The 16,617-nt window shown below is 46.3% G+C and overlaps 1 protein-coding gene across 4 annotated transcripts in view; it reads right to left on the bottom strand.

Annotated features, from left to right (window-relative positions):
- Nucleotides 1-16,617, bottom strand: part of TOX2 (TOX high mobility group box family member 2) — a 260,543-nt gene that overhangs the window by 32,176 nt on the left and 211,750 nt on the right. For all 4 annotated transcript variants that reach the window (XM_074970334.1, XM_074970331.1, XM_074970332.1 and 1 more), the window contains one exon: nucleotides 11,313-11,540. In XM_074970334.1, the coding sequence (XP_074826435.1) occupies nucleotides 11,313-11,540 (228 nt within the window). The remainder of the gene's footprint in view (nucleotides 1-11,312; nucleotides 11,541-16,617) is intronic.

Here is a 16,617-nt window from a genome sequence, read left to right on the forward strand (position 1 = left end):
ATGGGAGACAAGGGAATGGGTGCGGGGGGAAGAGGAGGTCACATCATTCATGTAACTTTTCAATATGCAGCAGAATCGCTTCTGGACATCTCAGCCAAACAAAATCTCCCAGCCCTTGGCGATTCACCCACTATCACCTGGAGTCAGGCATGGGCTGCTCATGTACAAGCGACAAGCAGGAGGCAATGATGATACCCTGGAGTCTTCGCCCTGGTACCTCCTGCTGGAGACGAATAGAGTAGCACTGAACTAAGGCTAACTCCTGCCTTGATTTATACATGTGCTATCCACTGACTTCAGGGAGGTTGCACTGGTCTGGGCAGAGTTTAACTACACTGTTGAACATGAAATTTTTCTAAAGGGGCACACCTGGTCTCTGAAAGCTTCTTGGAGCAGGCTCCATGTTTCAGGTTAATGTATTTCGCTCTCTCTGTCAGGGCAATGACAGGGGTCGCTGGCTTGGAAAACCAAAGGCAACACATAGGGAATGAGGTAGGGTCCTGGGGTGCTCATGGTAAAGAGATGGAACAGGACAAGAACCACTGAACCAGGAGGAGATTAAACCAGGCGACAAGATCAGAGAGGCTGAGCTCATGGAAGAGGAGAAAAATTATATGAGAAGGATGATTCAGTCAATCAATACAGCTAACTACAGCTGAGCTGTTGGAGGAATAAACACCAAGAGGCCAGGGAACCTGCCATTTTGTTTCCCCCTGATTTGCCTATTGACCTGGTTCAGACTTATAGCATAGGCTGTACCTGGGTATGAAACAGGGTTACCTGCACCACAGATTTGAGCTACATTTATAGCCAGGCTGGGGGACAACCAAATTGTTTGGCTCCCTGGCACAGCTGTATGGGTATCATGGATAGGGCCTTTGTTGCGTCACCTACAGAGGCAGATGGGCACGGTCACAGAGCTCCTCAGCGAGGGCTCTCATCATCAAGAACTCATGCCCTGTAATGACAGCAGTCCCGTGGGACCCTGTGCTATTCGCACCAATTCCAATGCTAGGACTGTGCCTCCCTCAAACGGGAGCGAGGGCCCACTCCCCTCTCCTGCAGGGACATCCTGGAGAACCATTAAAGCATTCTAAGAAGAGCAGAGATCAGATTCTTCCTCCATTTTTTAAGGGACAGGGGAGTAAAGGCTTTGACTGCCTCCTTTATTCTAGCATGACCTTTTTGCCCACATGTTTAAATACATGCCACACCCTCCAGGTGGAACAGCTAGCCCTACTGGAGAGCAGTGCACTTTGCACCTCATCCCTGGGAACCCAATGCAACAGCCTCTGGCCGACTTACTAGAACCTAGTCAGTCCAGTGAGGTAGCGTCTGAATGGTACCTTTCTGGATAACCTAAGCTCTTCTAGATGGTGCTAACGTTAACTAGATTCCAGCATCTTAATTGCATTTCGACAGGTGGCCTAAACTCCATGCTTGCTCCAGGACAGAATCTTCTCTGCAGAATTAGAAGAGTTCCTTTCAATCCAATCCTCAAGATCTGCCACAGTTAGTGTCAAATCAGCCTGCTCCTTTAAACCTCTCTCTAATATTGTGAATGTAGCTGTTTAATGAAAAAAATAACACTGTGGCAAGGAATTATACGGGGAGCTGGGAGTTGAAGGATTACTAAAGACAGGTACCCCATTTGATGATAATAGCTGAATTAGCATTTCACTTTTGAGTAAAGTATAAGCTATCTCTACAGGAACAGCTGCTAAACTATTTGCAAAGTTCAAAGACTGTGTATTATTATTTTTTTTTTAGTGTCACATTCTTTAGATTCCGGTGTAAGCCTCTTAGGAAAGGCCATGCCAGCTGTTGAAGAATGAAGATTATAATGTACTGTAAAAGTAGTGGTTACAGTATTTAGAGTTATTAATATTATTTATTATATTTATTATTATTTGCACATGGCAAAGTTCAATGCCCGAAAGGGTTAAGGAGGGGAAGGAAATGGTGCAAGTTGTTGAACAGGTGTCCTTGAGCAGTACCCAAGGACAGGGAGATTGCTAATCCTGTATTCCACAGCATGATCAAATCACCAGGCAACAGATATAAATAAAAAAAGGCAGGAAATGAGGAATTTAGATACAAGTGTGTCAGAGGGAAAATGAAGATTCATTGTGAAGAGGCTGGGAAGAGAAGAAGAAGGAACAATCTGACAAAACGCACAAGTGATAAACCAGAAGAAAAAGAAAGGCTAAGAAATACACGTCCGTGACAGCAGCCTTCTAATCAAAGATGTTCCTAGATTATAGGTTTTCTTGCATAATATGCATTCTGTTTCCCAGTCTGTGTTTGTCTTTCAGTTAGTGGAGGAGAAAGAAAAAACATATTTGAAATGGGATGGAAGCAACCTTTATTTTGCTTATTTCATCAGGAGAAAAAAGCAAATTTGCTTTGTGGGAGCAGCAGCACCTGTTCAATGGCAAATAAAAGGCTACAGCTTTGCTATTCCAGTGCATATAATCATTAGCAACCCAAAGGAGAGAGAGGATTAACCCTCTGCTTGCTGTCAGAGGTATGTGGCAAACAGCAGCGTCTCGCTTCAATTTGTAGAGAAGCCATATGCAGCGTCTCTCAAATTAACACACACTGCCAATCAGCCAGCTGTGGGAGGGTATTAGATTCTGCCTGCCAGGAGGACTGGCACTGGGCCACCCTCTCTAACTGGAGGGATTGGATACACTGTGTAGCGTGGGTGGGCAAACTTTTCGGCCTGAGGGCCGCATCTGGGAATAGAAATTGTATGGCGGGCCATGAAAACTCACATAATTGGGGTTGCGGTGTAGGAGGGGGTGAGGGCTCTGGTTGGAGGTGCAGGCTCCAGGGTGGGGCCAGAAATGAGTTCAGGGTACGGGAGGGGGCTCCAGGCTGTGGCAAGGGTTGGGGTGCGGGATGGGATGACGGCTCCAGCTGGGGGTGCGGGGTCTAGGGTGGAGCTGGGATCAAGGGGTTTGGAAGGCGGGAGGGGGATCAGGGCTGGGGCAGAGGGTTGGTGTGTGGGGAGAGGCTCAGGGGTTCAGGCTCCAGGCAGTGCTTACCTCAAGTGGCTCCTGGAAGCAGCGGCATGTCCCTTCTCCAGCTCCTACACATAGGCATGGGCAGGTGGCTCCACACGCTGCCCCGTCTGCAGGCACCGCCCCTGCAGCTCCCATTGGCTGCAGTTCCCGGCCAATGGGAGCTGCTGGGGTGGTGCTTGGGGTGGAGGCAGCATGCAGAGTGGAGTCCCATGGCTGCCTCTATGTGTAGGAGCCAGAGGGGGGCCATGCCATTGCTTCCGGGAGCCAAGTGGAGCAGCCACCAACCCTGCTCCCCAGCTGGAGCGCCGGAGCAGGGAAAGCCCCAGATCCCACTCCCCAGCAGGAGCTCAAGGGCCGGATTTAAACAGCTGGTGGGAAGGATCCAGCCTGCGAACTAAAGTTTGCCCACCTCTGCTGTGTAGTGATCCTGGCCAAGGTACTGGCACAGGCAAGGAATTTATGGACCATCCTTCACCAGCACAGAGATGGCGGCTGGGTTCACTCAGTACCATATATAACTTTCAAATGTAGCATATAGGGACAGACGGATCAATGTATTTGTGATACTTAATGGGCATGTGCTGTGAAACGGTCAGCATGTTTTAGAAAGGTGTGACTTGATAATGCAATGGCTCCGCTCAGCTAAGAATAGATTCATCAGACAACCAGATTCAAACCCCTGCCCTTGGTCCTCCCCTCCTGCCTCATCCTGGCCACTATCTGAAAGAGCTTGCACCAAAACTCACCTGCAAGGAGAGCTTTGAGACCGTCTGAAAACAAGAAATGATAAGGTTTGCAATCTTTGTCCAAGCGAAACAGAGCCATCAAGTCCAAAGGGCTGTGGGAGGAGTTCACTTCCAGTTATCCTCTTATAAAAAGTGGAAAGCTCAATGAGGCAAATGATGCATAAAAATATTGTCTGAATTGACTAGTGTCTTGGGAACACTTTTGCCTTCTTTAAAATCATAGGATCATACAAATGTAGGGCTGGAAGGAACCTTGAGAGGCCACCACATCCAGCCCCCTGCACTGAGATGGGACCAAGTAAACCTCAGCCATCCCTGACACATGTGTCCAACCTTTCTTCTTAAAAACCTCCAATGATGGTGACTCCACAACCACCCTTGGAAGACTGTTCCTGAGCTTAACTACTCTTAGGGTACGTCTTCACTACCCACCGGATTGCAAATTTTATAAGCATATGCTCCACTCCATTATCCAAGTCATTAATGAAAATACTGAATAGCAGTGGACCGAGGACTGACCCTTGTGAGACCCTACTAGATGCATCCTCCCAGTCTGACAGAGATCCATCCACAACTACACTTTGAGTATGGTCTTTCAACCAGTTGTCATGACTTCTAGTCATTTCATCTACACTACTTTTCCCTAGTTTGCTTTTGAGAACATCAGCTATCTATAGTCTTGATCCACCATACCTTGCAGATCCCAAACTCCTGATGACATCAATGGGAGTTGTGTGTGCGTGCAAGGAATGCAAGGCTGGGGTCTCTATGTTATGCCAGCTACACAATAACATTCTGGGGACATATCCCTAAATGCACGGTTTTTATGCCGGAAAAACCTTGTTGGGGTCAATGGGAGTTTTGTCTGAGCAAGAACTCAGTAAAAATTGAGTAAGGCCTTCAGGATTTGGCTCATTGCTTGTCTGGTTTTCACTGTTGTAAGGAATCCTTTATTATGGGGCTAAAGTTATGTCTTTCTGAACACTGGGTTCTGTGGCAGACTGCAATCTTGCCATTCATACTTTGCATGGACCTTACCGAGAGATTATCTCCATGTGAAAAACAATGTAAATTAAATTTCTTTCAGATACTTTATAAACATTTAAAAAAGTCCATGTCTCCAGAGCTAGTCATGTATTAGAACCAGTAATGAACACTAGAGTGTCTTTTCAGAGGATCTAGTGAATTGTAGTCTAGTAAAGCGACTGCTGAGAGTCAGGATTCTAGCCACTCACCTTCTTGGCCCCTCCCTTTGCTCATCTGTTAAATAGGGATAATGATGCTTACCTGTCTATTTACAAAGGAATGTTTGAGTTAATACATTAATCGTAGAAACGTAGGCCTGGAAGGGACCTTGATAGTCCAGTCCCTTGCACTGAGGCAGGACTAAGTATTATCTCTAGACCATCCCTGACAGGTGTTTGTCTAACCTGCTCTTAAAAACCTCCAATGACGGAGATTCCACAACTTCCCTAAGTAATTTGTTCAAGTGCTTAGCTACCCTTACAGTTAGGAGGATTGTATCATGCTTTGAGATGCTTAGAAGAAATGCCCTATATACTGTATGTTCTAAGCACCAGTCAGTGTTTTCATATAACAAAAAATTGTGTTAATTTAACCTGTCTTTTTTTCCTTAGCATTTGCTTGGGAATGTAAATGAAGGAGACTGGAAATACTGGCAGCTTGGCCAAGAGAAAGCAAATAGGGACTAAACAAACCATAATCCAGCCAAACTCTTCAAGAGCAAACGTGTCCCATCTCACAAACCACCAGTGCAGCCCTGGAGTCAAAGATAAAAAGTGTCCTCTCTGCCAGGGCCTCAGGCAGAGGGGATAATTGTAGCAGGAGAAATGTTTACAGATGGAGACAAAGCCAGGAAGTTAATATTTAAGCATTCAGACAAGGAACAAATGACTTAATTAAATCAATTAGAAAGAGAGAGAAATTGAGCCACTTATAAAGCATGTGTAAAGAAATGGCAAGTGCCACTGCTCTCTTGTAAAAGAAAATAAGGGAGAATTAGCAGGCAAGAAAAATGGGCTGGTTTAATTCCTTCTGTTAATTAGAGTTGAGCATTCGCACCTTGCTCAGGCAGGGGTTGCACCAGTGTTTCCAGTATGTAAACCCAATTTTCAGCTGGGCTGGGTTGAAACTGGGTCTCCCATCCACAGAGACCTCTTTAACATATTAAGAAAAGAAGATGCAGTTAGGGCTGAAATTAAGTGGCAGGAATAAAGGTTGAGAAAGCTGCTGTCTCCGAAGCCTGGGTTGGGTTTCTTCTGTGCATCTATAACTCAGATATGCCTTGGCTCTGTACATGGGAGGGGGCAGAAACCTAGGGGCAATTCCAACCCCTGCTCTGCAGAGGGTCTCTTGGCAGCAGAACTGATGCAGCTCAGCTGTGTAAGGGGGAGGTGGAAGGACTACAGGGCATGGAGTCTGGTATGGCAGCACACAAGGGTATGAGGGGCGCATGGGTGGTCTACATGAATCCTCCTGTCCTCCTCTTCCACCGGATACTGCAGAAGGGAGGGCCCCTGGGGGCTACTCCAGCCATTGGGCTAGAAGGGCCTTTACGCACCTACTCCATTCTCTGGGAAGGCAGAGTCCTCTCCCGTGGCTCTCTGAAGTTAATGGGATTATATTGGGGTAAATTTAGCCCATTACGTTCCTGGAGGGTCCTAATTCATATGGTGTCATAGGACGATTTACTGTGAGAGTCAACCATAAGCTATAGGGGAAGGTAGGTTTTAAGCAGATTATTAATGACTAGAAGTGAAAGTGGCTCCATATTTTAGAGATTGGGGGAAGGGCCAATTTCCAGATGAAGGGTGCAGCCCATGCAAAAAGCACCAACTGCTGTGGACAGAATGGAAGAGGGGGACAGAAAGAAGTCCCAGAATGGAGAAGTGGAGTCTGTGGGCTTGGTTTTTGTCTTGGTTACATTGACCAGGATTACTTCTGCACTACACCAGTGCAACTGAGATCAGAGTCGGAGCCAGGGAGCAGATGGGTATGAGGCCAGAGATGTGGAGGAGGAATAAGGCCCTGGAGAGATCTGAAACGTAGGAAAGCCATTTTGAATTGGTTTAACTGCTGTACAGGGGAGGAGCCAGAGGGAAGGTGACAGAGAGGATAAGACTGGTATGATTCTCAGACCTGGAAAGAAAGAACATTCCTAGGAACCATGGGAATTGCCAGACCAGATCAGACTCGGGGTCCATCTAGTTCAGAATCCTGTCTCGAACAGTGACCAGTGAAAGATACATCAGAGGCAGGTGCAAGAACCCCTGAAATAGACAGTTGTGGGACAGTCTGCTGCCAAGCGATATTTCTTTCTGACCCCCATTAGTGGTGGTTGTCTTATGCCCTGAAGCAGAAGGGTTAATTTCCCTCCCAGAACAACTCTGTTTATTAAAAAAACCTTTAATATCATATCTCTAGGTATTCTCATTTTCCATATAAATGTTCAACTATTATTGGAATCCTGCTAAGTTCCTGGCCTCAGTGATATCATGTGGCAATGAGTTCCACAGGCCAACCTTTTGGACTTGCTGAAGTACAGAGAGTAATAATTTAGGAAGACTAGTAGTTAAGGATTTCAGGATTAAGAATTTCAGTAGAGGCCAGGTCAAAGCCAGGATGAATCCCAGCAAGAGGATGGTGCTGGACACCTTACAGAGAGCTAAGATGTAAGAGGACAGAGAAGGTGTGAGGTCAAGAGGAATTCCAGGAGGTCTGGTTGTAGGAGCAAAGCAGAGGGGAATGTGTTAAGTGAGAGCAGGGTCAGAGAAATGGAACAGAGTACTCTTTACCTAGGGGAAGAACTTTGGGGCTGTTTAGTAATAAGTAGTTACGGTGTATTCAGGAGACAAGACCACAGCAGCAGAGAGATGGGAGAGGATCGGATCAGCAAACCATCAAAAGGGTCATTGCCATAGAAAGGGATGTCCAAGACTTTACACGCCATACCCTAGCTGTTAAAGTCCACTGGGTAAATAATAACCAGAATATGGGCTTGATTGTGCAATCACTGATCACAATGCTGGTAATCTCATTGAAGTCAGTGGGACTCTTTGCATGAATAAACACTCATTGACGGGAGTGACTGAGGGTTGCAGCATTGCATCATGTGAAAAGGGCCTATGCACATTCTGACAGCACCCACCAGAACTAGACTGACCATCTGGTTTATCATGTAAAGGACAGGAAGCATGAAAAATCCTTTTTAGCCACAATTTAGAAGTCATCTAAATATTCATTTTCTCAACTGATTCTGGGTTTCTGATGCAGGGGTGGTGGAAGCTTTCTAACAGTGGGGGAGCCACCAGTGCCCGAACTGTGGCCCCGCCCCTTCCCCGAGGCCCCTCCTCACCCCTTCCCCCCCGAGGCCCCGCCCCTGTGCCGCCCCTTCCCCTGACGCCCCACCCCCATGCAGCCCCTTCCCTTGAGGCCTCGCCCCTGCACCACCCCTTCCCCCGAGGCCCCTCTTCTTCTCCCCATCGCTTGGCTTATGGTAGATAAAAAGTGAGGGGGCCATGGCCCCCTGACCCCCCTGTTCTGATGTCATTTGCAGTGTCTCAGGGTGAATGATGTACTTCTCTCAATTGGCACTTTTATATTTACACAGGTTATAGATTTCTTTAGAACTTAAGAAAACAAAATACATCAAGGAATAACCAATACGAATGGTATGGAAGACAGTACGGAAGCCTCATGCAGCCTGGCAAACAACACTAGTGTGGAGAGTCATGAATCTTTGCAGTTAAATAAAATGGCTTTTACCCCACCGGAGTGAAATACATCCATGCTGTTTGTGCCTGCCCCAAAGCAACAGGGACTATTTCCCGGCATAGCTTTCATTTCAATTGGTTCTGTCTATTTGCTGCTCCCCTCTTAAGGGTAGCCACCTGGAATTCTAGCAGTGGGAGCACTGGGAGCTCAGTGACAGAGGGCACAGGCCCTAAGCTGTGAGCAAGCCTTTAAAGTTAGGGCTCTGTGCTTCAGGAGAGAACGGTGAATTTCTGAACGGTTGGGTTCAGAGACCAATTGCAGAGAATGTCAGATCTCTCTCCCTGTGATAAAAAGACACACGTGCTACCAAAAAAGGGTGCCCTGGGGTCTTCGCAATAGGCAATTACAGGGCTTTTGTAACTGACTCAACATCAGCAAGAATAGCTAAACTGAGCCTAGAAATCTCTGCGTGAAACAGACTGAGGGCTGTGTGATGGTTACAGAGTAGGGAAGTTCCCTGTGAGATGTTACACTGAAGATCTGCTTCCTGGGCTTTTTTGAAGCCTTGACACTGGATTTGAGGCTGCCAATGTGGAGAGAAGCTATTGTAGTTTATAGGCAAGCCCCAGAACAGTGAATCAGCACATACAAAACTGTTTCCTGTCTAGGCTTATTTTACATGACTGGCTGTAATAACGAGCCCTGAGAATTTCCCTGCTTTTGCATGTGTACGAGGGATTTATATTGTCTTAAATAATGTTTATATTATTCAAATGAAATTACTTCCCAAAGGAAAGTCCCTCCCCTCCTTCCCAATGGCATGAAGGATCTCTTTGCAAAGGACAAAGAACATAAGAACGGCCATACTGGGTCAGACCAAAGGTCAATCTAGCTTAGCATCCTGTCTTCCGACAGTGGCCAATGCCAAATGCCCCAGAAGGAATGAACAGAACAGGTAATCATCAAGTGATCCTTCCCCTGTTGCCCACTCCCAGCTTCTGGCAAACAGAGGCTAACAGCCATTGATGGACCTATCCTCCATGAATTTATCTAGTTCTTTTTTGAACCCTGTTAATGGTCTTGGCCTTCACAACATCCTCTGGCAAGGAGTTCCACAGGTTGACTGTGCATTGTATGAAAAAATACTTCCTTTTGTTTGTTTTAAACCTTCTGCTTATTCATTTCATTTGATGGCCCCTAGTTCTTGTGTTATAAGAAGGAGTAAATAACTCTTCCTTATTTACTTTCTCCACACCAGTCATGATTTTATAGACCTCTATCATATTCCCCCTTAGTTGTCTCTTTTCCAAGCTGAAAAGTCCCAGTCTTATTAATCTCTCCTCATATGGCAGCCGTTCCATACCCCTAATCATTTTTGTTGCCCTTTTCTGAATCTTTTCCAATTCCAATATATCCTTTTTGAGATGGGGCGACCACATCTGCATGCAGTATTCAAGATGTGGGCGTACCATGGATTTATATAGAGGCAGTATGATATTTTCTGTCTCTTTCTTAATGATTCCCAACATTCTGTTCTCTTTTTTGACTGCCGCTGCACATTGAGTGGATGTTTTCAGAGAACTATCCACAGTGACTCCCAGATCTTTCTTGAGTGGTAACAGCTAATTTAGACCTCATCATTTTATATGTATAGTTGGGATTATGTTTTCCAATGTGCAAAGCACATTGCACAAGCAGCTCAGCGCTAAAGCTCAAGCTATCTTCCCTTTGACACTACAACGGTATGAGCCTGATCGTATCCCCTGACCTGCACAGGTGGGAGATATTCTGTGTGTGGTTCTATCCCTTCCTATTGGTACTAGCCTGAGCTACCTCCCCGAACTTGGCTACCTCCCCACAGTCTGCAGGGAGTGCCCCAGGAGCCAGGAGATCCATGCAGGGAGAGAGGGAGGTTGGGGAACATCACCCCCACACCAGCTCTATGGAAGTCAGAGTAATAATATAGCCTTAGACCTAATCTGACCTGACACCATCACTCTAACTCACCCCAGTAGAGTAACTGCCTTTAAAATCCATACAGTTCTACTCTGTGCCCTAGTTAATATTACTTAAATATTAAATATTACATCAGTGTGTTCTCTACATACTCATTTAGGGATTATAAGAAATACTGCCAGCAAGGCTAATTACTTGTGAACTGCAACAGTAAAGATGTGACTAGAGGATGCACTGTGTTAACAGCTGATCACCTAGCAGGTCTCCGACATGTCTACATGCAGTGTGGTGGGACGGGAGTTGTAATGTTAGCTTTGATAGGTCAGGCTCTGAATACAAAACTTCAAAAAATCTGTTGCATGCAGAACTCCATCTGTGTGTGCTCACTGGAGGATGCGATAAGGACAGAGGCACTCAGAACATGTTCTCTAGTGGCTTCTGACCCACAGCTCTAACAAATGGCATGCAGCAGGTTGTGAGCATTCCAGGACAAGTCCATAAAAAACTATCTTTGATTCATTGCAGCTGCACTGCACTATGATATAGCTGTTCTTGAGATTTGTGTGTGGAGAGAACTTACTTCCACTGCAATTATCCAGGGGCCAGGTCACACAATTACTGTACAGAATTAGGAGCTCAAAATTGTGCATGCAAACCCTAAAGCCTTGCTTCTAGTGGCAAAGGGCACTTCAACAATACTCCTGAAAAGAGCCTCCATTTTTGTGCATACACCTTTGGGTACCTAAGCTCCAAACGGTTTCTACCATGCTGGGCCAGACTCTAACTCGCTGGAGGTAGAAAAATAAAACCAATTCAACAGCTGTAACAAACAAGATCAGAAACTCACCTGCTTTTGTTCTTCTCCCAAACTGTCCCACATGGATGCAACAATTTTTGAAACATCTCCGAATGTAGCATTTGGGTTTTGCCCTTTGATAGCTGCTTGTGTGTCTCTGAAAAACAGGGCATAAGCTGACACAGGCTTCTGGGGCTCATTGGGGTCCTTCTTTTTCTTCTTCTTTTGGCTTTTGGGTTTCTTGCCCAGGTCTGTTGATGGTCTCTTCTCTCCAGAAATCTGTAAAACCAAAAGGGACCCAGTAATTACCAGCTCTCTCTGGTTGGAGTTAAAGATTCTGGTGGCATTGGGAAAATGATGAGACAGGAAGCCAATGAAGAAAGAGCACTCATGACAGGCACAGGATGGCGCCTGGCACCACAACCTGACTCTCTCCCCAGTATCACCCCTTTCACTTGTACAAATAGTTTGAGAAGTTTAGTGTTCAACCAAGTGACGAACTAATAACCCTGGCTAAGGGCAGGCCTAGTGCAGGCAGCTCCTGGGCTTTCCCCTAGCTATCCAGCACTGCCCTCCAACACAGGTATCCCATTACTGCCATCCTGAACCACTTGAGCAGTTTGCTGGTTATTCCCGCCTCGAGGTTCCTGATGTACTTGCTGTGTATGGTATGAACAAGACTGGGCCAGCACACTGTTTTTCAACTCCCTCCCACCTGATCTCTCACCAGTACCACTCTCTGATCTTGGTGACCACCCAGCTTCTTATGCCCCTGAAGATTTCGCCACTGATACTACATTGTTAACCCAATGTAGATCAGTTTTTTAAGCAGTGTATTGAAGGCCTTTGGAAATTCCAAATAATGCGTCTCTTTCACCCCATGCTGCTCCTACTATCACTTCCCCAGAGACATTAGTCAGGTTAGTTAAGCAGGCCTTCCTTGGTGTAGCCTGTGGAATAACTCTCCCGAAGTCCACCTGACCTCCGACTGCATGCTTGATCAGTTGTTCAGGAATCCATCTCAGTCTGCATGTTAGAGGCATTGGGCGGAGTTTGCCATAGCTCTTCCACTGATCCCTTTTCAATATGGGGGGGGGGGGGTGTCACTTTAGCTTCTCTCTCATTTTGCACTCTGCTCCCCTCCAGCTGTGCCCAGGTGTTCATATTTTCTCTTCACCGCCTCTTTCTGCACTGTGGGATGCTGGGTGTACAGCTCTGGAGCGGTCACTGCACTTCTCTCCCTGACTTGTGCTGGTGTCCTGTAGTTTCATGAGTTTCTCACTCTTTGTCCCCCAGTATATTCCCCTCTGTGTGTGGCATGTTTCCCTCCTTTTCTTTTGTAAGCACCAAGACTAAAATGACAGCCTGATGTATCCCCACATTCCTCACGCTCTCTCCTAGGGACACAACCTCCCTCACGGTTTCCACTAAACAGCTCCCCAGATACTTTCACTTGCTCTTGCTTATTTCCCCTAACCATCCCCTGGAGGCTCATATACTCCCTCCCTGTGCCCTGCCCATTTCCTCTGCCCATGACCTCCCCATTCATTTTGCTTTCCAGCTGGTTTCATTCAGCAGCGCACACATTTTTCCAAAATTCACTTTCACGTTTTTGCTTTCCCCTTTCTCAGACTCCTCCCTGTCCTGATTTCACCCTGGTGAAGTCATGGTCCATCTTTACCAGTCATTCCCCAACTTTCCTCATTCCGACTGCGTGCTGTGTTCCTTTGCACCAGGTCCACCTTGCCCCCCAGAGCAGTCATGAGCAGGGGCCACAAGCATTACCGGCACTACAGAAACAATACCAACACTGGAGCACCGTGCCCTTTTGGGGACATCTATACTTTGAAAGGCAGCTTGCTTCCCTCCCCCAAATAGTGCAGGGCCTGTATGCACGTACGCGCACACGCGCGCACACACATGCATACACTCCACAACAACAGGGCAAGAAGCACCTCTGGGGAATTCACAAGTAAAGTGTAGTATATCTTTATGAAAACACTATACACTGCGTTAATCCTTAGAGACCTGCCAATTTTGTGTTAAACAAGTAGACTCGGCTATCTGAATGCATTCAGCATTCCATGAGCTTTGAGAGCACTGAAAAGACTGCGGTAACATTGATTATTTAGTTATCTGCAGCATCTGGCAAGATTTTAAGGGAGTACAGGCCCTCTCCTGCATTCCTTGCTTACCTAAACATTGACCAAAGACCAAGGGGAGTTTTGAGTGCAGAAGGACTACAGGATCAGGGCTGCATTTTGTTACCTGTGATTACCAAGACTCATCAGATCACTGTGCTGGGCAGGCCATTTAGTGGGTCGTTTAGTCCATTCCCTGTACCATAACAGAACTGAATTCATTCTCCCCAAATTCTTCTTGAAGAAAGTCTAAGACTCAGCCTCCAGTGAGGCAGAATCCATAGCTTCCCTTTTTAGTTAGTGTCACCGCCAAACTTCTGCTTCTTATAGGGTCTGATCTTTGGCCTTGGGCACTCTCTTTGGCACTGCTGCACAGGCCATGCTGCTGAAATGTAACCACCTTTTTTACAGGCTGCTGTTCCAGGCTGGCATGCCCGGGTATTCCAGGGTGCTAATGTAGCATATGTGACAGCTGGTAACCAGAACACACAGTCACAGGGCTAAGAAATAACATGCGGAACTTGAAAACAGAAAGTAAATTTCCAGGTGGAGGGCATTTGCTAAAGAAGATGGTAAGATGCAGTAGGGGTAAGTATATCAGGCATAGACAAAAGAAAATCCATGAATATTGAAGCGTACGTGTTCACCTATAGAGGAAAGAGATACTTTTAAACCACTTTGAACTCATACACTGAGGACCTCTACGTTAGTGAGTTAAGCCACACAACACCCCTGTGAGGCAGGGAAATATTATTAAACACATTTTACAGGAGGAAAATCTAAGACACAAAGAGGTTCGTTGACTTGTCCCATGTCAACAGCAGAGCCAGGAACAGAACCCAGAACCAAAGGCTGCCAGTCCTGTATTCTAACCACTAGAAACACTTCCTCAAAGGCAAAAAGTTAACTAGCATCTCTGCTTATCAAATGCTGACAGTGTTGAGACACTTCTCAGACTGCTCAGCAATTCCATTAGTTAAAGAGTTACCCACTTTATCAGGAAGATGATTTTAAAAGAGGAAGTTACTTACTTTCATAATTGGAAGTTCTTTGAGCTGTGCGGGCCCCTGTGGGTATGCATATGCTTCAGGCCCCGAAGCCAGAGAATTTTGAAAGCAGTGTCTGTCGGTCTGTGCCTGCACCTTCACTCTCCTCATGACTCCAACTGAGGAGATAAAGGGCTGGGCGGACTGACCATCTCTCCAATTCCTGCTCTACTGTGAATCAAAAGATGATCCAAAACAGAGGGGAAGGAGGACGAATAGTGAAATACAGACAGGGACCATACATCTTGAAGAATCTCCAGTAAGTAACTTCCTCTTCTTCGAGCACTGGTCCCTGTGTGTATTCCACTATGGGTGACTGACAAGCAGTACTTAAGTAGGAGGAAGGTGTGAGAATGTAGATGGCAGAGCCGAACGAAGGGCCACCATTCCAAAGGATGCACTGGTGGGGGAGTCCTGTACTGAAGCAGTGTGGCTGGAACTCCATGTAGTTGCTTTGTAAATATCAAGTAGAGGTATTTCTTGAAGTGATGCCATAGACGTCACCTGTGCTCTCGTGGAATGAGCCCTCCCCCCATGAGGGGACGGGAGATAAGACAGCGGATAGCAGAGCAAAACATAGACATATATTTTACAGATAAATGGATAAAGACAACAAAGCTCTGGACTCTGGCAGTTCTGACCTGGTGGTGAGAAGGAACTGGGGAGGTGGCTGCTCTGCCTCACCCTTTATCTCCTTGGCTGGAGGCATGGGGAGAGTGAGGGTGCATGTGCGGATCAGTGGACACTGCTTTCAAAATTGTCTAGCTCCAGGAATATGGAGCACATGCATACCTACACATAGAGACCAGCACTCAAAGAAAAACACCATTTTATGATAGAAGCTAGGCTGAATACCAAGCCCTTAAGCATAAAATGTAACTAGACATGGCTGTCTGTCTGTCTAAAGAAGGCTGCTGTCATAATGGCTTTGTTATTTGATTGCAAGCACCAGAAGTGCTCGGAAACCACAGAGTTTAAGAGGACTCATTTCAGCTGGCACAGTTCTAATGTTCTCTGTTCATCAGCTCTTGAATGGCCATTAAGCTCGGTCTCAGTGCAGTGGCATTTGTCAAATGGACAGTTGCCCATTAGCGAATAAGCAAAAAAAAAAAAAAGGGGGGGGGGGAATGGGACAGAAAAAAGCATTTAATTTAAAACTGCCAATTGGGTTGGAATGGGATTCTTGGGGGTGAAAGGCCACCTTGTTAGGAGGAAAAAATTCATAACAAGGTTTCACTCCGTGGGTGAATTGGATGGCATTTTATCTCATTTTAATCTCAGTTCATCTACTTTTGTTCCGATGGGAAAGAAAACAAACCCTCCAGCAGTTATTGGCCAAAGTGCAGCATCAAGTGGAGGAGCCAAGAACAAGAACCAGCAACTCTCAGCAACTATTAGGACTTTGTGATCATTCTTATTTATACAGAGCCATAAGTGTGCATGGCACTTTACAGACAAATGACGGACCATGTCCTGGCCCCACAGAGTATTTAGTCTTCTAACTTCTGTTGAAATGCCTTTGTGGATTTGGGTCTTACAGTCTTTAGCAGTGTGGATTGTGCAGCTTTCATGGCCCACGTGCTAAGCAGTGAGCAGAGCTACATCACTGTTTAGAGTTCATTTTCTGCTGAAGTATGAATCTGGTACAGCGTAGTATGACATAGTCCTGGCTAGAGGGAGGTGTCTTGCAGGCGGGTATTATGTAGGCTTAAACAACCTGATCATTATTACTGACATCCTAAACCAAACCTGAACCAAGGCCCAGTTCACAGAATCACATTGGGTAGAGATGGAAAGACCTGTGAGATTATGTAAACCCCCCACTCCCATAATGCCAACCAATGTACAGTGGGATTACTCTCTACAGTGGGATAAATTGTTCTGGGCCATTATGTCTCTTCCACCCTCCTGTCTCCTCCACCTTCACACTTTGCATAAATGCCAGAGACAATCATGGAAGCACAAGGCTTGCTCCCTGTAAGCACCACAGGGGTGCACCCCACCCCACAGGAAGTGGGAGGAGTACAGTCATGACCCCACCCCTCTGCCTGTGGAGCTGGCTGGGTATGATGCTGTGGGAACAGGCTGCAACCTCCAAAGAGTTGGTGCATTAAGCATGTCCCCCCACACCCGGCACAGTTTGCTCGGGGAGGGATTTTATGGGCTGGC

Source organism: Natator depressus, chromosome 13 (assembly GCF_965152275.1).
Source record: "Natator depressus isolate rNatDep1 chromosome 13, rNatDep2.hap1, whole genome shotgun sequence".
Classification (NCBI taxonomy): Eukaryota; Metazoa; Chordata; order Testudines; family Cheloniidae; genus Natator; species Natator depressus.